This window comes from Gracilinanus agilis, chromosome 2 (assembly GCF_016433145.1).
Source record: "Gracilinanus agilis isolate LMUSP501 chromosome 2, AgileGrace, whole genome shotgun sequence".
Classification (NCBI taxonomy): domain Eukaryota; kingdom Metazoa; phylum Chordata; class Mammalia; order Didelphimorphia; family Didelphidae; genus Gracilinanus; species Gracilinanus agilis.
The window spans coordinates 573,320,424-573,346,255 of NC_058131.1; the positions used below are offsets into that span (position 1 = coordinate 573,320,424).

Consider the following 25,832-nt stretch of genomic DNA (forward strand, 5'->3'; position numbering starts at 1 on the left):
AAGCCGCTTTCCAGCCTATTTGGAATTTGCACATAGAAGAGTCTCTATTTCTAGCAGAAAAGGGTGATATCCTACCTTGATCCATCCTTTTATCTCCTCCTTGTTTCTTTCTCACTTTTCCTCCCTTCTCCAAACCAAGGGTTCTCTTTCAGTCCTGGTCCTGCTTGGAGCCTTGATACCTTTGGAAGAATCTCATGTTCTCTTTGTGAAGTTCCCTGGAGCCGCTTTATCCACTGGCTTTGGTTACACGTGGAGGCAGGAAAGGCTTCATGTCAGGGGATGTGGTGGGGAAGCAGCCCAGGGATGTGGTTAGGAAAGCTCATGGAGCTGCCAGAAGGGAAATGTTTTTTCCACAAGGTACCTGAGGCTGCCCTGGTCTCTGCAGAGAATCCGCTCAGATTGAAGTCTGACAAATATCTGGGCCTCTTTGCTTCCCTCTGTCAGATCCTATTTTTGTCTTAAAACAAAACACTCAAATGTACTGTGACTTTAGGCAAATGTCACCTCCTCTCTCAGGACCTCCATACCTCCATATCTCATTTGTAAGTCATGAAGGTGAGACTAGAGGTTTATTGGTTTTCCAAGGTCCCTACTGGCTCTAAATTTCTATGAAATAGGTTTCTAGAACCAAGGGTGCGGTCTGATTGCTCCTCATGGGTGGCTGTCACCCCACCCCTCCCTTCCGGTCTTCTCTTCCCCATCTGGAATCTGTACCCCATCCCCCACCCCCAGCTGTTTCTCCACCCTTTGAGTTGAGCTGGCCTTTGGAGGTTGAAGCTAAGGATTTTTGAATCTCCCTCTGCCCCAGTTTTCTAGGAACCCACTAGATTCAAGTTTGGCCAAACCCATTCGAAAGAGATACAAATATTCTGGTAAAGGCTGGTCCACATCTCCCCTTACACCTTCAATTTACACTTTTTTGAAGCAGTCTTAAAAAATAATAACTAGAGTTCCCCTAATGGGACAAGAGGCATAAGATATTCCCACATGGCTTGGCTTAGGCCTAGGATATTTGGGAAGCAACTCTGCTTTCACGCTCAGTCCTCTCAGCTCCTTATTATCTCACCCTCATTTCTTGCCTCCCAGTTTGGCCTCCAGCTTGGGGCTTCCCAAACAAAATGAGTAAAATTTCTTCCAGCTGTAACCCATGTACATCTGGAAATAAATTTGTTGAGGGGTCTGTTTCTGATTCATTTGCCTTCCCTACTGATTGTCTTCCCTCCCCCAGCTCTCCCAGTCTGTCCCCCTTGAGTGGCCAGGGGCAAAAGTTAAAAGGATAAGACCTTAAGTGGAAACCTTGTGGTGGTCACAGATTCCACAGCCTCCTCATTTTGTGGGAGAGGGAGCACCAGGGTAGGGGTTGGGATCAAGAAGCATATTCTGAAGACCTTAGGGCCCTACGGGGACAGAAGGTATGTGTGGTGAGGAGGAGGTGGAGGATCTCAGCAGAGAGACCAGTTTGATAAATGCCTGACATTGGAGTCCTGCAGGAACTGGGGCAAGGGAGGAGACAGGCTCTGATGATAATTCAAGACAGAGACTACCTTTGGAGAGAAGCCCTTTCATTTGCTGAGTGTTATTGGCACTGGGAGTGAGAATAATTACGACTGATTCTTTTGCTTCCAGGTGCCGGCATGTGGGGGGCTGTGAGCTGAGAAGCAAAGGGCAGAATGCTTCAAGGGAGAAAATTGGGGGGGGGGGTGTTTAGGGGGTAGGGGTAGGGGGATATCTGCCTGCTTTGGCCTATAGGAGGAGGGGGGAGGTAGGACAATGGTCCAGTGGGGCCTAGACCCAATAAGGAAGATATCTCACCGAAGCTGCAATGTCTCAGCCCTCCCAGCATGAAATGCTTTTCTCCCTTACACGGTAAATAATCAGAGAACTAAAGAATCTCATAAAACCAACTTTCTTTACAGGTTGTTGAATCTGGAGAAATTTTTAGGAAGGTTATCTTTAGAAGAAGGACTGGCCAGTCCAAAGCCACCCTTTCTCAACTTGCCACCCTCCCTATCCAGGGGCCAGAGGGAGCTATGGCAGTAGTGAAGGCCTGGGGCTTCTCCCTCCTGATCCTGGAGGTTACCTTTGCATTGGGTAAAGGCTAAGTATTCATTCTTTCCTGAGTATCTCACAAGGAATAAACATCTTTTTTTCTCTCCCTCCTACCTTCCTCTGCCTGGTTCTCCAACCCCATCACTAAAAAAAGAAAAAGAAGAAAAAAGAAAAAAGAAAACCCCAGTAACAAATAAACAAACATATTGGTCTTGTCCAAAAATATATATGCTGAATTCTGTATTGGTAGTCCATCACCCTTCCTTCTGTCAGGAGTGGGTACAAGATTTAATCCTAAATCCTCTAGAGTTCTGGTTGGTTATGTGTAAGTTTCCCATCTGAGGTATCAAGAGCTCGACATTAACTAAACCTGACCTAGAACCAAACTGTGGATCCACCTTAATCTCTGCTCTCAGCCCTTTCCCCTAGCCAAGGAGTAGCAAAGGACTCAAAAAGTTTGGATTTGAGCCCACTTTTCATTTTCATTTACATCTTTTCAGTTTAATTTGGTTTTTGATGCCTGATTTCATGTAGATAACATACATGCATCTTTATATGAAGAAACCCATGAAGCCCCTTGCCCCATGCCCAATCCACGAGTGCCCTTTAACTTAGAGCTTTAAAAGCCAGACCCTCGACGAGAAAGTGCTCTTCAATCTCCCCTGCTCCCAAGCCAGGGAAAGAAAAGGCGAAGGATCCCTTCTAGCAGGGCTCCTCTGATAATACCCCAGTACTACTAGGGACTTAGAGGTTTCCTTTTCCAAATAGTAGTATTCAGGTGGGTGACAAGAATATTGGTTTAAATACCCACTCCTATATTGCCATTCCCCACAAGCTTTCAGCACGCAGGTGATGGGAACAAATGTCAGCACTCCTTCCCCAACCCCCTTGGTTTCTTTTCGGTTTCTTGATATTTTCCATCCTGACAGCTGGCAGCTTGAAAAGATGATTAACCATTCAGCAATCTGGTATAAAATCAAATTAGTTTGATTAAAAGAACTCCTGTACTTCAATTAAGCAACATAAAAAAATTCTAATTTGGGTTCTGAACACGAGAGTTAATTTGTTTTCAAAGCTGCTATTAGGCTTCCTTACTGTCTTTCCCACTCTCACCCCGGGCCTCTATTCTGAATTGGGAAGGTGATCTGGGAGGTATGGTGGATTTATAAGAAAGGGTATCTGGCTTTATGTCCCAGTTCTGTCACTTATTATCCATGTGACCTTGGGCAAGTCACTTGCCCTCTGTCTCACCTTTTTCATCTATGATATAAGGTGGTTGGACTAGATGGTGTCTAAAAGTCCATTTCATCTCTAAAGTATATTTCAGCTCTAAATTCTATCATTTCCCATGATTATAAACATATGACTTGGGTTGGGGAAGGCAAGGATAAAGTTCAGCAACGAGGGCAAGAGAAGATGGCCTTCATCAGCTAATGTTCCCTTTGGAACTTAAGCTGAGCCACTAAAAACAGGTCCCACTGAAAAATAGCCCTCTAGAGGACTATTTTTAATCCTCAGTGGTTTGGCCTTTGTATGAAGCCAGGCTTTCAAGAAAAGCATTAAGCTGAAGGGTCAGAACCAGGTTCAGGCCAAATTTGGTAGGGGGATGATAATGTTACTCAGAGACACATTCCCCAATCCCTTTCTCTTTGATTAGAGACTTTGATCCCTCAGACACTTACTAAATTGGGCAAACCTGGGGGAAGACATCAACTTTCTGATCCTTAGGGTCTTCTAATGTAAAATAAGGGAATAAGAATAGCCCTTTTCTCATAAGCTTATTGGGAGGATCAAATGAGACAATGTAAATAAAGCACTTTGCAAAATTTAAAACATTATCAATATCTATTATCATCCTAGTCATTCTCTAAAGATTCCTCAGAAAGGTCATGATGAAATAAGGGCTTTAATGACTAAGGAAAGCCTCACAGGAATATAGGAGCATCAGTCCTACCCTTAGGGGAGCATATATATATATATATATATACAGAGAGAGAGAGAGAGAGAGAGAGAGAGAGAGAGAGAGAGAGAGAGAGAGAGAGAGACCCATGACAGTTTGTTAGTTACAGAATCATAGGTTTTCAGGATGAGGAGAGGGCTTTCTAATTTGTCTCCCCTCCACATATTTTATATATGGGAAGAGAGAGCCCAGAAGGGTAAAATAGCTTGCCCAAGGTCACACAACTAAGACTAGAGTCCAGGTACCCTGACTCAGGCGACTATTATAATCTCACTGTCTCTCTAAGCTCTAAGACAGTGTGAAAAGATGGGAAGGAAGAATAGATAAGTTCTGGTAAGGGGCTGGGGCCTTTGCAAGAGCTGGTAAAAATTCCTATCTCTCTGGCCTGGGCTCTTGAGCACATTTACTGGTGCCAAAGGAAAACCTGGTCATGTCCCTAGAGGTGCAAGTAAGGGTGTCTCAAAGGCAGTTTGTCTTGTATATCTGGGGCTTAAGGGTCTATTAATAGAGTTTTCTTCAATGTGATATAGTAAAAAGAGTATTAGATGGGGACAGGCCAGGAGATCTGAGTTCTGATCCTAGTTCTGCTACTAATTTGCAATATAACTATAGGCAGAATACATCTCTTTGAGTCTTAGGGTCTTCATGTACCAAAAAAAGGATGGATTAGATGGTCTCTGAGATCCTTGTGAGTTCTGGAGAATCTAAAGATCAAACTTATTTAAAAATGCAAACCCTCTAGGAGGTAGAACACATGAAGCCTCTGGAGGTCACTAATACAAGGGGACAACTAGGTGGCTCCATAGCTAGAGAGCTAGGCCTAGAGACGGGAGGTCCTGGGTTCAAATCTAGTCTTAGACACTGCCTAGCTGGGTGACCCTGGGCAAGTCACTTAACCCCCCAATTGTCTAGCCCTTACCTCTCTTCTACCTTGGAACCAATATACACTATTGATTCTAAGACAAAAAAGTAAGGGTTAAAAAAATTACTTTAGTATGAGTTTTTTGATTACTTTTCCCCATACAAGATGGCAGCATGCAGATACTGGGTATTTGACAGTGGTTAGTGGAATAAGAGAGGGATATGATACAGAAAGGAAAGGATGGAGCTACCAAAGGCTTTCTGCTTTACAGACTTCACAGCTTCGCTTAGGGTGATATGTTGGGCTCTCCCAAGCAAAAGGCCAGAGGGATCTGGGAAAGAAGACCACCTGACCCCTTATTGTCACCCAGATGCCAGGTTCAGAGCTCAGGTTCTCCTTCCACAGAAGCTTTATCTTCCTACCCCTACCCCCCAATCTAGTGTCTGCTGCAAGTCCTGGGAAGAGGCAGATGGTACTTTCCCAGTCCGTCCGGCGAGTGCAGACAGGAAAGAGGAACCTCCACACTTTGGCCAAGCCTGCTGACCCTGAAGACAGTGAGTCACTGACCTCTCTGGGCACTCAGCCTCTGGACAGTGGGAGTCTAGGAGAGGGAGGGATGAAAGTGGGAGGGACAGGGGAGAAGACTGTTTCATAAACGACTAAGAGCCTCTAAAACTTCCTATAAGTAGAAAGGTAGAGATGATCAGAAAATCAGAAAAGCCAGGATATATCTGCACTAGAGTGAATTTACTCCAGGAGAAATAATAAAGATATCGATCATTATTATTATACTTTTTGCATTTTTCAAAGCACTTTCTCTATAAAACCAGTAAGTATTTAATCGGCACTTCTGCCCATACTAGCTCCTGTGGGGTGACAAAAAGTATGAGGCACATAAAGTTTCTAGGCTAGTAGGAGAAATGAGACAAGGAAGTGCCATAAGTGACCTATAAAGTGCTATGGGAGGTCAGAGAAAGGAGGGATCATTTCTAGATGGAGTGAATCATGGAAGGCTCCAAGAAGGAGGTAGTCTTTGAGTTGTGCTTGTTAGAAATTGGGCAGAGGGAGATGAGCACGAGAGGTAGGAGGTAAAGGCAGCACCCTAGGTAGAAAGCATAGTTATAAGCAAATCCATAGGGATTGTAATAAAGAAAATGGCAGGATGGAATTCCTGCAGGATACAGGGTCAAGCCTCACCCAGAATTCTGACCCTGTATCCTGCAGGAATTCCATCCTGCCATTTTCTATATTACAGGGTGGAACAAGTTCAGGGGTATTTAGGGAAAGTTTACTGATATGGAGAGTGTATGGAGAAGGAGGTAAGGCTCAAAAGGTAAGTCAGGAATATATCACTGAGTGACTTGGATGTCCAGTGCAGGAACCTGGATTTTATTCAGGAATTAGGGGGCTACTATAAGGTTTTGTGCAGGTGGTTTAAGAATCATGGTTTAGGTAAATTAATCTAGCTGCAAAAGCAGTCAATCCTATTATTTCCTCTTGGCAAGATTGGGTGATTTCCTAAAATCAGGACAGGAGTAGTCCAATGACACCAGGACACCAAGCAGTTTCTATGGGCTCAGGGCCATAATGTTTCCTCTTCTTTCTCATTTCCCACCCCCTATTCCCACCCCTAATAGGCCAGGCTGCTCCCAGAGGCTCCAGTGACCCCTGGCTGTAACCCACTCTGTCTCTTGGTCACTCAGGTCCTGGAGAATGGACAACATGGTTCAACATCGACCACCCTGGTGGACAGGGTGACTATGAACGTCTGGATGCCATCCGATTTTACTATGGGGATCGAGTATGTTCAAGGCCTCTTCACCTTGAGGCTCGGACCACTGAGTGGACAACGGTGGCCCAAACTGGCCAGCGGGTTCACAGCAGCCCTCGTGAAGGCTTCTGGTGCATTAACAAGGAGCAGCTTCCAGGCAAGAACTGTTCCAACTACACCGTCAGATTCTTCTGCCCCCCAGGTGAGTAAGGGATGTACCTTCCATTGCCTTCCAACCCCTACACTCCATCATGGGATGGAGAAAGGAGATCGTCTCTTTGAAACAATGGTAGCAAAAACATGAGACACTGGTCCCCCATGCTCCTCCTTGACCCTTTAATAATAGTCGGTGATGGCACTATCATTTGAAAAGGGTCCATCATCCAGAAGCAGCAAGGTATAGAAGAAAAAACCTTGAGCTCAGTCAGAGGATGAAGCCTTGAACACTAACTCCACTATTTGTTTCCTATGTGATCTTGGACAAGTCACTGAACCTTATTAAGCCTCAGTTTCCTCTTTTGTCAAATGAGGGTATTGGACTAGGCAATCTCTAAGGTTCTTTCCAGTTTTAAAGAGATGATCTCAGGGGCAGTTAGGTAGCACAATGGATATAGTGCCAGACCTGGGGACTGGAGATTAGGGGTTCAAATCTGGCTTCAGATAGGTCCTAGCCATGTGACACTGGGCAAGTCACTTAACCCCCACTGCCTAGCCCTTACCACTCTTCTGCCTCAGAACCAATACATAGTATCGATTCTAAGACAGAAGGTAAGGGTTAAAAAAATTTTTAAAATAAAGCTACGATCCCATGATCCAGTTCCAAATCTTATAATCCAAAAGCTTTGCTTTAGAGTGTAGATTTGTCTTCATCATGCCATTATTCCTTGTATACCAAGTGAGGCTGAAGAAGGATGAAGTAGGAGAAGCAGCTTGTGAAAAGTTCAGAGTTGTTGCAAGTCAATGGCTTTCTAGAGTTCTTCAAAACCTTGCCCTGCTTGAACTGGCAAACTGCAAGTGTGAGCATTTATGCCTCAGAAATCTATTAACTGAAGGAGCAGTAAGGTATCTCGGTGGATAGAGTGCCAGGCCTGGATGTAGGAAGACCTGGGTTCAAATCTGACCTCAGACACTTCTTAGCTGTATGATCCTGGGCAAGTCACTTAACCCTGATTGCCTATCCCTTATCACTCTTGTCTTAGAACTGAAACTAAGAAGAGTTTAAAGGGGAAAAAGACGAGATAAGGGTTTAAAAAGAAATCTGTAAATGTTGCAAATCAGGACTTGGTTTATTGTTCTGTTGACTGTCTAGATTTAAGAAAATGATGGAAAAAAGTTAATGCAGTTTAAATTTAGAAGTCTGTCCTGTAGGGTGTTTTTTTTTTTTTTCTGGAGAGTGCATTTTACTCTGTGGTCTCTCATTTACTCATATACCATTCCTATAATGGAACACCAGAATTATGACTCATTCTCTCAGTTTTACAGATAGGGAAACCCAGTAAAGCTCTGGCACCCAGGTGTCTAATACCTAATACTCTAGCTCCTATGATCAACTTAATGTTACTTAGACTTGGTCATTTTGTTGATGACCAGCTTGAACTCTTGGTCATTAGTTCACTGGGGACTTTTCCCCACTGGATCCCACTTTTTCTTGGCCACTGAGTGAAGGAAGGAGTTAGCCCCTTAGATCACTTAAGGTAAGGATAACAAAATTAGGGGATGGAACAAACACACAGTCGACTGTATCCTGTGCTGCCCCTCTTGTAAGCCTTTCCCCTATCTGTGCATTTTATTGCATTTTATAAATCCAAATTACCCAGACTATACAGCCAAAGTTGGGTTGGGGAGGATAGATTATTATAGTCTTCATGTCACCTTCTGGGGAAGGGCCAGATTTTTTTTTTTCAATTAAGAAAATAAATTTTCCCTCCCTCCTATAATAACAAAATATACATAGTTGAGCAAAAGTCATGCCTGCGTTATCTGTGACCCCCAAAATATGTTAATTATGTAATCTTAGCCCATTACAACTCTGTGAGGAAGTGGGGTAGCCTGCCATCATCCAATCCCTGGAGTCACTGTTGATCACTGAGTTGTCCAGAGTTCTCAGGCCTTTCAAAGCTGTTTTGTCTTTATAATGCTGTTAACATACGAATTGTACTCCTGGTTCTTCTCACTTCACTCTGCTTCAGTTCATACAAATCATTACAGGATTCTCTGAAGCTGTCTCTTTCATTATTTTTTATGACCACAATACTATTCCTTTACATTCATATATAATAATTTGCTTAGCCATTTCCCAGTTGTTAGATACTCCTTTAGTTTCCATTTATTTGTCTCTACAAAAAGAGTTGCCATAATTTTTTGGGTACATATGGGTCCTTTTCTTTTTTCTTTGATATCTTTGGGGTACAAGCATACAGTTTAATGGTTTTGAGGGGCATAGTTCTGAATTGCTTTCCAAAATGGTTGAACTATTTCACAGGTTGACCAACAATGCATTAGTTCATCTATTTTCCTACTGTATTATTTTTTTGAAACCCTTACCTTCTGTCTTAGAATCCATACTGTATGTTGCTTCTAAGGCAGAAGAGTTGTAAGGGCTAGCTGCATTATTATTTTTTAAACCCTTACCTGCTGTCTTAGAATCAGTGCTTTGTATTGGTTCCAAGACAGAAGAGTAGTAAGGACTAAGGAATGGGGACACTCTGCATTAGTTCATGGAGGTCTTTACAGTTCTTTTTTTTAAAACCTTAATATCTTTTATATATATCCTTCTACATTAATTTTTTATTTGTTACAGGGCTAGGCAATGGGGGTTAAATGACTTGCCCAGGGTCACACAACTAGGAAGTGTCTGATGTCAGATTCGAACTTACAATCTCCTATCTCAAGGCCTGGCTCTTAATAATGGAGCCACCTAGCTGCCCCTGGTATTATATTTTTAAAGTGATGTTTTCACTAAATAATTCCTTATTATTTGATAGTGTAGAAATAGTCCATAAGTATAAACTTATGGATTCACAGAACCTCAAAATTGGAAGAAATATCAGTGATCTAGTTTGTGTCTGAGCAAGAATTTCATCTACCACATCATGCAGTCTTATACAAGTCACTACAAACTTCCTGTTGCCTTCCAACTTAATATAAGACCCTCTGTCTTTTTTTTCTTACTAGTTAATTCTCGTGGTCAAACCCCTCCCCCCCCCCGGAGAACTATGTTTCTTGGGGAAGAGTGACATGGTGAAAAGTAGCTGACTTGGGGTCTGTGGCCCATATCATTTAAAAGGCTGTAAGGCTGTTGGTTGAACTATGAACTGATACAACCATTCTGGAGGACAATATGGAACCATGCCCAAAGGGTCACAAAACTATACAAATCCTTTGATCCAGCAATATCACTAGTGTATCTGTATCCCAAAGACATCAGAGATAGGGGGAAAGGATCCACTTGTACAAAAATATTTTAGTAGCTCTTTTTGGAGTAGCAAAGAATTGGAAATTGAGGGGGCAAGTCTATCAATTGGGTAATGGCTGAACAAGATGTGGTATATGATTGTAATAGAAAACTACAGCACCAAAAGAAATGAGTAGTTTCATGATGGCAAAAAAAATGGAAAATGAGGGGTTGTCCTATGATTGAAGAATGGCTAAACAAAGTGTGGTATGTGATGGTGATGGAATACTATTACACTATAAGGAATGTTGAACTGCTTGGCTTCTTTAAGAACTGGAAAGACCAGGGGGCAGCTGGATGGCTCAGTCGATTGAGAGCCAGGCCTCGAGACAGGAGGTCCTAGGTTCAAGTCTGGCCTCAGACACTTCCCAGCTGTGTGACCCTGGGCAAGTCACTTGACCCCCATTGCCTAGCCCTGTAACAAATAAAAAATTAATGTAGAAGGATATATATAAAAGATATTAAGGTTTTTAAAAAAAAAGAGCTGTAAAGACCTCCATGAACTGATGCAGAGTGAAATGAGCAGAACCAGGAAAACATTGTACACAGTAACTGAGACACTGTGGGATGATCAAAAGTAATAGCCTTTGTACTAATAGCAATGCATTGATCTAGGACAATTCTGAGAGACTTATGAGAAAGAATACTATCCACAACTAGAGAAAGCACTGTTGGAAATGCAGAAGAAAATGTGATTTATCACTTGCTTATAAGGGCATATGATTTGAGGTTTTGGTTTTAAAAGATTACTCTATTACAAAAATACATAATATGGAAATAGACTTTGAGTGATTATACATGTATAAACCAGTGGAACTGCTTGTCAATTTTAGGAGGGGAGGGAAGAAGGAAGGGAGACAACATGAATTATATAACCATGGGAAAAAAATTTAAAATATTAAAAGGAAATAATGAGCAGGATTAGTTCAGAAAAACCTGGAAAAACTTATATGAACTAATACAAAGTGTAGTGAGCAGAACCAGGAGAACAATATATACAGCAACAGAAATATTGTACAGTGATCAACTATGAAGGATAAATTATTATCAGCAAACAAGGTAACCTCATGATAAATAAAATGTTATACACAGCCAAAGAAGGAACTGTTAGAATATGATTGTAGATCAAGGCATGCCATTTTTTACTTTATTTCCTTCATGAATTTTTTTATTGTATATATGATATGTCTTCAGCCACGACATGGGGAATATGGAAATACATAGTGAATAAAAGCACTGGTATAATCTATATCAGACTATTTACCACTTCCAGGATGGGGAAGAAGGAGAAAGAGAATTTGAATCACAAAATGTCAAAAACAATATCAAAAGTTGTTTCTACATGTAATTGAAAAAAAATAAAATTTCACAAAAAGCAAAAGCAAAAAACAATAACCTTTGGAGATGAGAGAGGGAAATGGGGTATGAAGGAGCCTGGGAAGAGCTCCCTACTAATTCCACCTGGGGCTCCCTTGTAGGATCTTTACGCAGAGAGACTGAGAGAATCTGGAGTCCTTGGTCCCAGTGGAGTGACTGCTCAGCCTCTTGTGGTCTCACTGGTGTCCAAACCCGAACTCGGAGTTGCATGGTAGAGATGCCCTGGCTCTGCAGTGAAGCCACAGAGGAGGGCCAGCTCTGTGTGAGTCAGGCCTGTTCAGGTACCAATATCAAACTCTTTTCCTTACCCTGTCCATCTCATCCCTCTATCCTAAGTGGAAATACCTCTACTTAGCTGTCAGTCACACACCTGGGGTATGAATAGAAACACTAGGTAAAAAAACGAACGATTGTTCTAAGCTCCCCTAACCCCTCTCTTCCTCCTTATTTCTCTCTTCCTCCCCAACAGAGCAAAGGGTGAAAATGGGTGGGATGTTCTAAAGAAGAGGGGTCCAACAGAAAGATCTGGAGGGAAGGAAGGTTAGAAAGAAAATTCTCTTATCCAGAGAAAGGGAAAGCAATATGAGATTGCTTTCTTCAAGACTCAGTTCACAGGGGCAGCCATGTCAAGCCTAGAGAAAGGAGGACCTGGGTTCAAATCTGAACTGATGCAGAGTGAAATGAGCAGAACTTAGAAACTTAACTGTGTGACTGTGGGCAAGCCACTTAACCCTAACTATCTAGTCCTTGCTGTTCTTCTGTCTTGGAATTGATAAAACAGAAGGCAAAGGTTTAAAAAAAATGGCTCAAATCTCATTTTCCATAAGAGCCTTCTGTCACCCTTTCCTAGTGCCTTCCTCTGAGATTAGTTTTCTAATATATTTTGGTTGTTTGCATGTTGTCTTCATCTTTGGAATGTAAGTGCCTTGAGGGCAGAATTAGACATTTATTTTTTCCTTTCTCTGTGTCTCCACTACTCAGCACAATGTCTGGAACTTAGTGTCTAAAAATCCTTGTTGACTAACTGACATAAATATCCCAATCTGGTATTATCTGCAGCTAGGAAGTTTCATAGATCACTGGACTTACCAAGGGGAAGGCTCAAATCTTGACTCAGATACTTGCTAGCTACATGAACCCTAGGCAAGTCACTTAACCCCTATCCTCAGTTTCTTCTATAAAATGGAGGTATTAGTGGCATTTACTTCACAGCACTGTTGGGAGCCTCAAACTGGATAATATGTGCAAAGGGCCTTGCAAACCTTAATGTATTATATAAATGTTAGCTGCTATAAATTAAATGAATGAATAAAACCTTTATTAAGCACTTACTATTGTACAAATGAAATAGCTAAGTAGTGTAGTGGATAAAGCACTGAGTTTGGAATCAGGGAAGGCTCATTTTCCTGAGTTCAAATCTGACCCCAGCCACTTCCTAGCTGTGTGACCCTGGGCAAGTCACTTAACCCTGCTTGCCTCAATTTCCTCATCTTTAAAAATATGTTGGAGAAGGCAATGGAAAACCACTCCAGTATCTCTGCCAAGAAAACCCCAAATGGGGTCACAGAGTCGTATGTGACTGAAATGACTGAACAACAATGTGTACAAAGTTCTGTATTAAGCATAGGAATCACAAATTGAAGAATAAAACAATCCCCACTCTCAAGGAGCTTCCATTCTAATGGGGGACACAACACATTGGGAAGGAAGGTTTCAGCTCTAAGTCAGAACAAAAGGCCCCATGGTTCTTGGGGTCCAATAGCAAAGCAGGTGGTCGTGCCTCATAAAATCACATCAGTTCTGATGCTGAACCATTTGACAATATCAAGGACTTTGGGGACAAGGATCTTCTTTCTTGGTTCTTTAATAGTTATGGCTGTAGCACCAGCATCTCTACTTGGGTTCCTTCTCAGGAGGATGCCGTGGGGCACTAGACTATAAGTGTTACCTTTCCCAAGGCTCTTGGGTTCCAGTCTCTATTGGGGGGGGGGGAGGGTGATGGTCAAGGTGATAGTAGTGGTTTGACCCTTCACAGGAGTTATTTCCATAGATAATGGCTCTGTAAGCTATTACTTTTTTTTTAACCCTTACCTTCTGTCTTAGAATCAATATTGTGTAATGGCAGCTACGTGGCTCAGGAGATTGAGGGACAGTCTTAGAGACAGGAGATCCTGGGTTCAAATATGGTCTTAGATACTTCCTAACTATGTGATCCTGGGTAAGTCACCCCCATTGTCTAGCCCTTGTTGCTCTTCTGCCTTGGAACCATACTTAGTATTGATTTGAAGACAGGAGGCAAAGGGTTGTTTGTTTTTTAATAAAATAAAATAAATGCTTTGAACCATCTGATTTCTAAAGTCCTTACAAGTTCCAACAAAGTTTTGTACAGAGGCTTAAAGGAGGGGAAGAGTATTGACTAGTGGAAAGAAATATAGGCGTTCCAGTTGTCTCAACTCCATTTCCTTTCTTTATCTACCTTTTCCTACCCCACCTCATTTCTTCTTCCCCTCTAAGTAAAAAGAACAATCAGTCAATAAATATTAATAAGTGCTTACTTTGCAAGGCAGCTGGGTGGCTCAGTGGATTGAGAACCAGGCCTGCAGGTGGGAGGACCTGGGTTCAAATCTGACCTCAGAAAGTTCCTAGCTGTGTGACCCTGGGCAAGTCAATTGACCCCCATTGCTTAGTCCTTCCCACTCTTCTGCCTTGGAACCAACACATAGTATTGATTCTAAGATGGAAGGTAAGGGTTTAAAAAAAAAAAAAAGCAGGCACTGTGCAAAGTATTGGAGATACTATAGTAAAAAGATAGTTCCTATCCTCAAAGAGCTTACAATCTAATAAGAAAGCATGCCAACAAATATATGTAAAGCAAGGTATACATAATAAGATAAGTAGGTACTAATTAAAAGAAGGAAGGCACTGGAATTAAGAGGCATTATAGAAAGATTCCTGTAGAAGGTGTCATTTTAGTTGAGACCAGGGAAGTCATAAGTCAGAATGGAAGAAGGAGACCATTTCAGGCAGGGGGATAGCCAAAGAGAATGCCCCAATCAAGGGATGGAGTATGGAGCAGTCAGGGGCCAGGATCACTGGATCAAAGAGTTATGTGACAGGGACTAAGGTATAAGAAGTCTGGGAAGGTAGAAGGGGGCTAGCTTATCAAGGGCTTTGAATGCCAGACAGAGGATTCTGTATATTTGCTAGCAAGCCAGCAGAGTTTATTGAGTAGGGGGTGAGGGAGTTATTTGACACGTTTTAGGAAAATCACCTTAGTGGCTGATGGATGGATTGGAGTGGGCAGATTTTTGAGGCACAAAGGCCTATCAGCAGGTGATTCCCGTAGTCCAGGCATGAGGTGATGAGGCCATCAGTCCATGGTTAATGGTTTTTTTCCCTCTTCCAGATTGTGACATGTCATGTACCATGGGCCAGGTGAATGCTGACTGTGATGCCTGCATGTGTGAGGATTTTGTACTCCATGGGGCCATTTCTCAACCTGGGGGTAGCCCTGCCCCAGGGGCCACTGTCTATTTGCTGACCAAGACTGTTAAGCCACTGACTCAGACAGATAGTAATGGGAGGTTCCGAATCCCTGGCTTGTGTCCTGATGGCAAAACTGTTCTGAAAGTCACGAAAGCCAAGTTCGCACCCATTGTTCTGACGATGCCCAAGACCACCAAGAAGATGGCCACTGTTAGTGCTGAGTTTGCAAGAGCAGGTACCCCATCTGACTCCTCTTGGATGAGGATTTAGTCTAGAGCAAGGATTCTTAACCTGGGATCCATGTAATTGTTTAAAAAATATTTTTGATGGCTATATTTCAATGTAATTGTTTTTCTATTTTATGTTTTTAAAAATATGATTAAGGGCAGCAAGGTGGCAAAGAGGATAGAAAGCCAGAACTAGAGACAAGAAGTCCTGGGTTCAAATCTGATCTCAAGCACTTCCTAAATGTATGACCTTGTATGATCCTGGACAAGTCATTTAACTTCCATTGCCTAGCCCTAGCCCTTACTACTCTTCTTCTTTAGAACCAATTCATAGTATTGATTCTAAGATGGAAAATGAGGGTTTTAAATTTAATTAATTAGCTAATTAGTTAAAACATGACCAAAGGGTCTTTATAACACCGCTTCAGATTGCACAAAAAAATATGAAGAACCTCTGGACTGGAGGGTAGTCAGGCTTCTTGGAAGGAGCGTATGTTCCTCTAAACACCTAAGTTTATGATGTAATGAGAGCCTAGAGGCTGTACTAAGGTAGACCAGTCTGGGAAGTTGTGATAGGCAAAACACATGTGGAGAGATCCCAGAAAATTCCCAAGACACTCTTGTCCTCACAGGATTCTCCTTCCATCTCATTTTCCTTCTTTAGAAGAAAAAGAGACAACCTTGTTCCTGCTCAAGACAGTTATCATGTCCCACTGAGAATCTTACAAGATTCTCCAGTACCTCTAGTACAAGAGTTCTTAACCTGAGGTCCATGAAATTGGTTTAAAACAGTATCTTTCGATAACTGTGTTTTAATATAATTAGTTTCTTTCATAATCATTTTTATAATTCTTATCATAATCATTATTTATAACTACTTATAATAACATAAAAATATTTTGTTTTATGCATTTATAAACATTTTTCTGAGAATGAGTCCACAGGCTTCACTCAGCTGCCCAAAGAGCCCAGGACAAAAAAAAAAAGTTAAGAATCTGTGCTTTAATACCAAGAAGGAGGTATTAAATTGGACCTAGAGGAGGAGGTGTGACAAATATGAATTCTGCTCTAGTTCTGTATTAATGACTCAAGGAGGGGTAGAGAGTAGGATAGAACACAATCCTTAGGCCTAAAAGCTCCAGGAGCCCGGGCACAGCCCAAAAGCTCTTTACCAATTGGTCTATAATTTCTGTTTGGTTGAATATAAGTCAAAGCAAAAACACACTCATTTTACAATATAAAGATTAATTTTCCCTCACAGAGCTTCCTTACATTGTGAAGAATCCAGAGACAAAGGCAAGGAAAACTGGACAAAGTGTGTCTTTCTGCTGTAAGGCCACAGGAAAACCCAGCCCAGAGAAGTATTTCTGGTAAGAAGTAACACTCTGCTTAAAAGCCTCCCCCTCTAGTTGATCCTGATTTTTTTTCCCCCCAGAAAATTAGCACCTCCCTTGAGGTGGTTCAAGAATGGTCTTAAAATTGGCTATTGTGATCTGAGGACTTATTTCTTACCCTTCTTCTGGTGTTATCCATTCTTTTGTCCTTCCAGAATTTACAAGGGGCATTGTAGCTGCTACATGGTCAAGCTATTTGCTACTGTAAAGACAGATGGGGTGGGATAGGAGAACCAGACTAGCTCAGTGTCTCTATCTCCTATAGGTACCACAACAACACTCTGCTGGACCCTTCACTATACAAGTATGAGAGCAACCTGATATTGAAAAATTTGCAGAAGAAGCAAGCTGGAGAATATTTCTGCAAGGCCCAGAGTGATGCAGGAGCTGTGAAGTCACAGATTGCCCAGCTGACTATTATCGGTAAGGTCAAGAATACTCCCAAATTTCCTGAGCACCCTCTCTGCAGTGGATCTCCATATATATTTTATATCAAGTTTTGATTCCAAGGTGATGTTTTAGTTTTCTTCACAGTGAAATGTCAAGCAGAGAAAACAAATATGTTTCATTAGGCTCATAGAAGGGAAGGTTTGTTAGTGGGGTTAGAGGGTGGGCAAGAGAAGGAGGCAGATATGATTTAGTGAGTGTAAATGACAGAAAATACACCTAGAATGAAATAATCCATATTATGTCCTTTTCTTTAAAACCTTTTACCTTCTGTTTTAGAATCAATTCTAAGAGAAAAGAATGTTAAGGGCTGGACAATTGGGGTTAAGTGATTTGCCCAGGGTCACAGAGTCAGGAAGAGTATGAGACCATATTTGAACCTGGATCCTCCTGACTCCAGGCCTGGTGCTCTGTCCTCTGTACTACCTAGCTGCCCCTTATTCTATGTCTTAAAAGACAGACTGTGCATAATCTTGACCCTGCAAAGGTTGAGTCATTCACTAAATCCTGGAAGACTGAAACTAGACAAAGTTTACTAAATTTCAAAAGAAGTAGTCTTAAGATAATAAAAGGAGGTTCAAGATGGGTACAGAGGAATCAGGGATGATAGACCATAATGCATTATTACTAGTTGTATTAGGACTAGACTTGTAATTTCATTGGTGTAGTGAGTCCTCAGTAATGAATTTCTTCTCCCAATGCCTATGGACACCTCTACCTACACCTCTTGGTCTCAGAGAGTTCCTTGAGGCACTATGAGGGTTAGTGACTTGCCTTGGATCTCAGGCTCAAACCAGAAATGGGACTTTAATTCAAGTTTTCCTGACTCAATCAAGACTTCTATCTACTATATTACTGTGCTTCTCAATGAATTATTAAGAGAATAAAAAATAGCAGAATCACATATTTGTAAAGCATTCAATTTGAAAAATAATTTTCTATATATTTGATATTTACAACAAAGACAAATAATACAGTTAATATTACCTGAATTTCTGTGGTTGGGAAAATGGAGGCTCAGAGAGGTTAAGTGATTTGTCCAAGTTATACAGCTAATGAGAAGCAGAGTTGAACCTTGAGCCCAGGTCTAAAGATGCTGAATTCACTATACCAGACTACTGTTGTTATAAGGAGTTTTATTTAGTTTATTCTGTCTCATTAAGAGAAGAAGTGTTATGTTAAAGGAAGGTTTAGAAATATCACACTGTCTCCTTTAAGAAACTAGAGTAGTTAGCTCTCACCCTCCATCACTTTAAGAGGCCTAGGTTAAAAGAGTCAGTTGGAGTTCTGGGGCCAGTTTCTCTGACTTCCTTGGGAGCTGGTTGCTGCATCATTCTCTCAGAGAAAAGAAGATCTTTAGTGACTTTTAGACTATTACATTGAGAATTTGAGATAAACAGACTAAGCTGAGAGTGTTTTACAGAGAGCTTTTCTCCTCAGAACCTGAGGGGGAGCTAGAGAGCTGTCTGTGAGACCTAAGACAGGCAGTTAGGATTTGAGTTGAGGGAAAAGGAGTCAGAGGCCTTGTCTTCTCTGACTTTGGAGAGAGAGAAGCTGTGTCAGTTTCTCTGTGAAGATTTTATATATGACTTTAGGAGTTCATAGCATAGTTTTAATGAGATAGAAATATTATTAAAGATAGCTTAGAGTAGTTTAAGGGGGTCTACTTTGGTAGACAAGAAGAGGCTACAAAGATAGTTTTGGGTGGGGTTTTATTTAGACATTTTAGAATATGGTTAAGAGATTCCTGTCCTATTCCTAACTCCTAGTTTCTTACTTCCTATATTCTTCTCCCTACCTCCAGTAGAAATAAATAAGCATTGTATTAAGCTATTTCTGGCCTTCCATCCACCACCTTCAAATAGGTTAACCCTGACAGCTACATTTATACTTATAATAGCTTGGATTTCAACATACCAGCTATTATTTAGTTATAACAGCTTGGTGAGCTATATATAAGTCAATGTACCATTCCCTCAACTCAATCAATCTATCCATAAACTTAAATGGGTTCTCTCCTATCTCCTGTCTTAGCTTTCCAAACTTGCTCCATGTGCCAGGCCTGTTGGAACACTGTCTCATTGCTGTTAACACTGATTTTCTAGGTTGGACCAGCCTATCAAACTGCAATGGGTAGTTCATATCCCATCCAGGATCTGACTGAGGCCACTGAGCCAATCCCCACTCTTTGGTGGTTAGCTTATCTTGTCTTTCATCCTCTTTGTTAAAAGTTTATCCATTAAATATTCAAAGTCAAGCTATATAGGACTGTACTGTCTGCAGAGTGATTCTATCTTTTTAATAACTGCAATCGACTCCTCCTCAAAAGAGGGAGTACCGTACTTGGACCCTTCCATATCAGTGGGTGTGAAAGGTCAATGTTGCCTAATATTAATTAATTCATGCTCTGGAGTAAATGTTGGTACTTCATGGAGTGGGAAAAAACTAGTAATATTGTCATTCTTTGTTTTAGCAGTATTATTAGAATAATTATCGTCAGCATTAGTGGTGGATTTGCCAAGTTGAGCTATTATGTCATTTTGCCAAGCAATTTTGTCATTTTGTCTAGTAATGGTTTCACTGAGTTTTGTAATGAAATCTTCCAAACACACCAAATCTAGTTCTGTTCGCCTGTCATTTATTTGTTTCTTCTTCCTTTTTATAATTTGGCTAAGTATGAGGCACAATTGATACCCCTACAGTAATCCAGTCAATAGAAAGAAGGCAAATATTGGTAATAGTTTGAGTACGTCTAAAATGGTGAGATGTAATATCTCACCAACAGTTTTTGGCACAAGCAGTTGCTGAAGATAAGATGGCACCACCTCTTGTAGTACTAGAGCCATAGTCTCAAATACTATGGTTCCTTTTCCTGACTGCTAATTTTAGAAGATTGTAGGTTAATTCGAATCCTTTTTGGCTCACCAAGCTGTTATAAGTATAAATGTAGCTGTCAGGGTTGACCTATTTGAAGGTGGTGGATGGAAGGCCAGAAATAGCTTAATACAATGCTTATTTATTTCTACTAGAGGTAGGGAGAAGAATATAGGAAGTAAGAAACTAGGAGTTAGGAATAGGACAGGAATCTCTTAACCATATTCTAAAATGTCTAAATAACCCCCCCAAAAAACTATCTTTGTAGCCTCTTCTTGTCTACCAAAGTAGACCTCCTTAAACTAAGCTATCTTTAATAATATTTCTATCTCATTAAAACTATGCTATGAACTCCTAAAGTCATATATAAAATCTTCACAGAGAAACTGACACAGCTTCTCTCTCTCCAAAGTCAGAGAAGACAAGGCCTCTGACTCCTTTTCCCCCAACTCAAATCCTAACTGCCTGTCTTAAGTCTCACAGACAGCTCTCTAGCTCCCCCTCAGGTTCTGAGGAGAAAAGCTCTCTGTAAAACACTCTCAGCTTAGTCTGTTTATCTCAAATTCTCAATGTAATAGTCTAAAAGTCACTAAAGATCTTCTTTTCTCTGAGAGAATGATGCAGCAACCAGCTCCCAAGGAAGTCAGAGAAACTGGCCCCAGAACTCCAATTGACTCTTTTAACCTAGGCCTCTTAAAGTGATGGAGGGTGAGAGCTAACTACTCTAGTTTCTTAAAGGAGACAGTGTGATATTTCTAAACCTTCCTTTAACATAACACTTCTTCTCTTAATGAGACAGAATAAATTAAATAAAACTCCTTATAACACTATTCCCCCTGATACCCATTTGGGAGAAATATTCTCCTCAAATGGATCTTTTAACCTAACTATTCTATATTCTATACTAGGGACAGTGAGAAGTAAAAAGAAAGAAGAAAGCAAGCAAGCAAAAAATCTTGCAAAATGCAAATTACACATTACATTCAGATATTTACAATTGTGTTATATTTACACATATAAAACAATTCTAACTATACATTAAAGAAATAACCTAAAGCTAATAATTCAAAGTTACATTACAGTTACTATGTATAAAACCCTGAAAAAAACATTATATACAAAAATATACATTATAACACTACCTAGAAGTTGGGAGCATATCCCTGGCTCCTTGAAGTCAACAAAATGATGGGCAACTAAGCTCTCTTACAATGCATTGTTCAATGCCATTGTAAGGGACAGAATGTGAAGATTGGCTAGACCAGTGATTATAACCTAGTATAGCAGTACTTACAGAAAAAGCAAATATTAGCAGTAGTGGCACATTCTAAGATAAAGGATGGGAATATATATAATATAATATGTGTAATCTAACATAATATAATTATATATATATATGTATACATATACATATATAAATATCCAAAAAGAAATGCAATTGGATATTAACAAATTCCAAGGATATTCCAAAGGGATTGTATTTGGTGCCCATCCTCACAGGACAGATGTTTTGATAGATATTAAAATCAGAGAATAGGGGGGCACCTAGGTGGCCCACTGGATAGAGCACCAGGCCTAGAGTTTGGAGGTCCCAAGTTCAAATTTGACTTCAAACATTTCTTAGCTATGTGACCCTGGGCAAGTCACTTAACTCTGTTTGCCTAGCCCTTGCCATTCTGTCTTGTTACTAAGATAGAAAGTCAGGGTTTAAATAAAACAATAATAATAACAACAGTAAAATCAGAGAATAGTAGATCATGAGTTTGTTACTAACTTGGTTTTTCCTTTCCAGAATGCAGTAGCTTCCAATATGGCAGCTTTCAATAAACTTTAAAGGAAGACATTTATTTATCAAATAAGCTTAAGGTCCTTGAAAGAGTCAATATTGTCCCCAAATCATGGGGATCTCGTCTCCTAGTCTGGGTATCAGGAGATAGGTAGAGAGGAAACAGCTGCCACTTGCATGATTTAAGACACTATTGAGGGGCAGCTGGGTAGCTCAGTGGAGTGAGAGTCAGGCCTAGAGACAGGAGGTCCTAGGTTCAAACCCAGCCTCAGCCACTTCCCAGCTATGTGACCCTGGGCAAGTCACTTGACCCCCATTGCCCACCCTTACCAATCTTTCACCTATGAGACAATACACCGAAGTACAAGGGTTAAAAAAAAATAGATATAGAGTTAAGTGACTTGCCCAGGGTCACATAGCTAAGAAATGTTTGAAGTCAAATTATCAGTCTCCTTTCTCTCAAGTGCCAAGATTTTCTAATGATGCCTGTCTAATATAGTCAAATTAAGGCTGTCTGTAGTGTTTTTTTTACTGAAGTCATATTGACTCTGACAATGGGCATCAAAAGGAAACTTTCCTGAGACACTGTCAAGCTACCCTCTTCTTAAACCTACAGAGTACAACTCTGTCTGCAGAATAGGACGAGGTCCCAGACCCCAACTCCCAGTCTGTGTTTCAGCAGGGCACTGTTTCTGCCCTGGGTGTTGGGATATGGCCAATGGAAATTTCTACCCCAGCACTGTATGGATGTATGAATATGAAATAACCTTTTCTGGTATTTACATTTATTTTAATAGCACCAAATGAGTCTCCTTGCAACCCAACACCTGAGAGCTATTTTATCCAGCTTCCTCATGACTGCTTCCAGAATGCTACCAACTCCTTCTACTATGATGTGGGCAGGTGCCCAATCAAGACATGTGCGGGGAAGCATGACAATGGGCTCAGATGCAAAGATGCTACAGAAAGCTGTTGTGGAACTTCCAAGATGGAAGAGAGAGAGATTGAGTGTAGTGGATATACACTTCCTACTAAGGTGGCCACAGAATGCAGCTGCCAGAAATGTACAGAGACAAAGAGCATCATCAGGGGCCGGGTCAGCGCAGCAGATAATGGAGAGCCCATGAGGTTTGGTCACGTTTACATGGGGAACAACAGAGTAAGCATGACTGGCTACAAGGGGACCTTCACCCTCCATGTGCCCCAGGACACTGAGAGGCTAGTACTCACTTTTGTAGACCGGCTACAGAAGTTTGTGAACACCACTAAAGTCCTTCCATTCAACAAGAAGGGCAGTGCAGTATTCCATGAGATTAAGATGCTAAGGAAGACTGCACCAGTGACCTTGGAGTCCACAGAGACCAACATCATCCCCCTAGGAGAGGTAGATGGAGAGGATCCCATGGCTGAACTAGAATTCCCTTCCAACAGTTTCTACAGACAGAATGGGGAACCCTACAGGGGCAAAGTCAAGGCCAGTGTGACTTTCCTGGATCCACGGAACATTTCCACAGCCTCAGCCACCCAAAGTGACTTGAATTTTATCAACAATGAAGGAGACATGTTCCCCCTCCGGACATATGGTATGTTCTCAGTAGACTTTACAGATGAAACTGCCACTGAAACGCTCAATGCAGGCAAAGTGAAGGTACATCTTGACTCTGCTCAGGTCAAGATGCCAGAGCATGTGCCTACAATGAAACTATGGTCCCTGAACCCTGACACGGGGCTATGGGAGGAGGAAGGAGATTTCAAGTTTGAAAACAAGAGGAGAAACAAAAGGGAGGAAAGGACCTTCTTGGTGGGAAACATGGAGATCCGTGAAAGGAGACTTTTTAATCTTGATGTTCCGGAGAGTAGGAGGTGCTACATCAAAGTGAGGGCTTACCGGAGTGAGAGGTTCTTACCCAGTGAGCAGGTCCAAGGTGTGGTGGTCTCTGTAATTAATTTAGAGCCCAAAAGTGGCTTCTCGTCCAATCCCAGAGCCTGGGGCCGCTTTGACAGTGTCATCACAGGTCCCAATGGAGCCTGTTTGCCTGCATTCTGTGATGATCAGTCCCCAGATGCCTATTCCGCTTATGTACTGGCAAGCCTGGGTGGAGAAGAGCTAGAAGCTGTAGAATCTTCACCCAAGTTCAACCCCAATGCCATTGGAGTCCCTCAGCCCTATCTCAACAAGCTCAAGTACAGAAGGACAGACCACGATGATCCCAAAGTCAAGAAAACTGCCTTCCAGATCAACATGGCCAAACCAAGACCAAATTCAGCTGAGGAGAGCAATGGTCCCATCTATACCTTTGACAATCTTCGGGAGTGTGAAGAAGCCCCATACAGTGCACCCCATTTCAGGTTCTATAGGGTAGAGGGAGATAGGTATGACTATAACACTGTCCCCTTCAATGAAGATGACCCTATGAGTTGGACAGAAGACTACCTGACATGGTGGCCTAAGCCTATGGAGTTCCGGGCATGCTATATCAAAGTTAAGATTGTAGGGCCTCTTGAGGTAAATGTGAGATCACGAAACATGGGTGGCACACATCGGCAGACAGTGGGGAAGCTCTACGGCATTCGAGATGTGAGGAGTACCCGAGACAGGGACCAACCCAATGTCTCAAGTGCCTGTGTAGAATTCAAATGTAGCGGGATGCTTTATGACCAGGACAGAGTAGATCGCACATTGGTCAAGATTATCCCTCAGGGCAGCTGTCACCGGGCCAGTGTGAACAGCATGCTCCATGAATACCTGGTCAACCACCTCCCCTTAGCAGTCAACAATGACACCAGTGAGTACACCATGCTGGCACCACTAGACCCTCTTGGGCACAACTATGGCATCTACACTGTCACAGACCAGGACCCTCGGACAGCCAAGGAGATAGCCCTAGGCAGGTGTTTCGATGGTACATCTGATGGCTCCTCCAGAGTCATGAAGAGCAATGTGGGAGTCGCTCTCACATTCAACTGTGCAGAGAGGCAGGTAGGGCGGCAAAGTGCCTTTCAGTATCTTCAAAGCCCCCCAGCTCGAGCCACTGCAGGGTCCCTCAGAGGAAGAATGGTTGGTAGGAGGCAGGAGAGGGAGAGTCAGCCTGGACAGAGGCGTCGTGTTTCCCTGAGATTTCCTGGAAGGGTTCCACAACAACCACTCAACAACTAGACCCTATGGTGCTCCTCTTTGCATGAAATATCTTGTGGAAACATAGCACAGACTGTTACCAAGTTAATTTAAGTACACATGCTCTTGTACAATTTGCTGTGTATTCCAGATGTTGCTGTCTTTTGCCCCAGCGCTAACTACAACTTATTCAGAAAGCCTTTTTCATGTAAAGTCCCTTTCTAGGCCCCTATAAGAAAAAAAATCCACTATAAGAAAAAAAATCCACAAGAACTAACTATTTGATAAAACTCTAGGGTTAGAAAGAAAAATCCTGGAGGCTCCTTCATCAAGTATGATTTACACGAACATGGTACAGCCATCACTAAGATAATGGCAGATTAAATAAATGACAGACAAGATATACTACTGTGCCCTTAATCAGTGGGACTGGGATCAAGCAAAGTTCATACAAATGGTAACAAGGTAGAAGAATAAACCACAAGAATTTGTACTTGAAGTGTAAATAACTTATTTATTTCTTTGCTAGATTTAGAGTGATTTGTATGTATTCAAGGCTGAGCTATTGAGTGGTGAGCTATAATCATAGGTCCTTTACTGCAGTTGTGGAAGATAACTATCTTGATTTCATGAATGCATTTTTGTTAAGGGGGATAAACTTTAGTCACTACTCTGCTTTTATTCAAGCTAAAATGCCAGTGTAGTAGAGGGCAGATTTGAATAAAGAAGTATTTTTCACTTTGATTTGGCTCCTTCTTTTCTTTGTTTAGCCATAAAAGCATTCCCATGTAGGATCATGTAAGCCAGATGGCCAGAGTGGCCTGATTGATTTCCTTCCAAAGAATGTAAAGTTCAGGGTGGGTTGTAAGGCCCAGAGCTCTTACAGAGTTTATTTGGAAGAGGATCCACTACTGTGTAACAGCACATAAAGTACAACCATCAATGTTGTTCTTGTGGATCACATTTTCCATTTGCAAAGATAAGCTGAAATCCTCGGGTCATTGAGCATGTTATAGGTCCTTCAAGTAAA

The 25,832-nt window shown here is 41.6% G+C and overlaps 1 protein-coding gene across 1 annotated transcript; it reads left to right on the top strand.

Annotated features, from left to right (window-relative positions):
* The first annotated feature begins 1,974 nt into the window (after positions 1 to 1,974).
* LOC123236141 (cartilage intermediate layer protein) lies at positions 1,975 to 25,544 on the top strand. The gene is made up of 8 exons (XM_044662420.1): positions 1,975 to 2,097; positions 5,312 to 5,425; positions 6,575 to 6,844; positions 11,575 to 11,754; positions 14,880 to 15,194; positions 16,448 to 16,556; positions 16,846 to 17,003; positions 22,485 to 25,544. The coding sequence occupies exons 1-8, from the start codon at positions 2,031 to 2,033 to the stop codon at positions 24,842 to 24,844; spliced, it is 3,573 nt and encodes a 1,190-aa protein (XP_044518355.1). The 5' UTR covers positions 1,975 to 2,030; the 3' UTR covers positions 24,845 to 25,544.
* Positions 25,545 to 25,832: the final 288 nt, after the last annotated feature.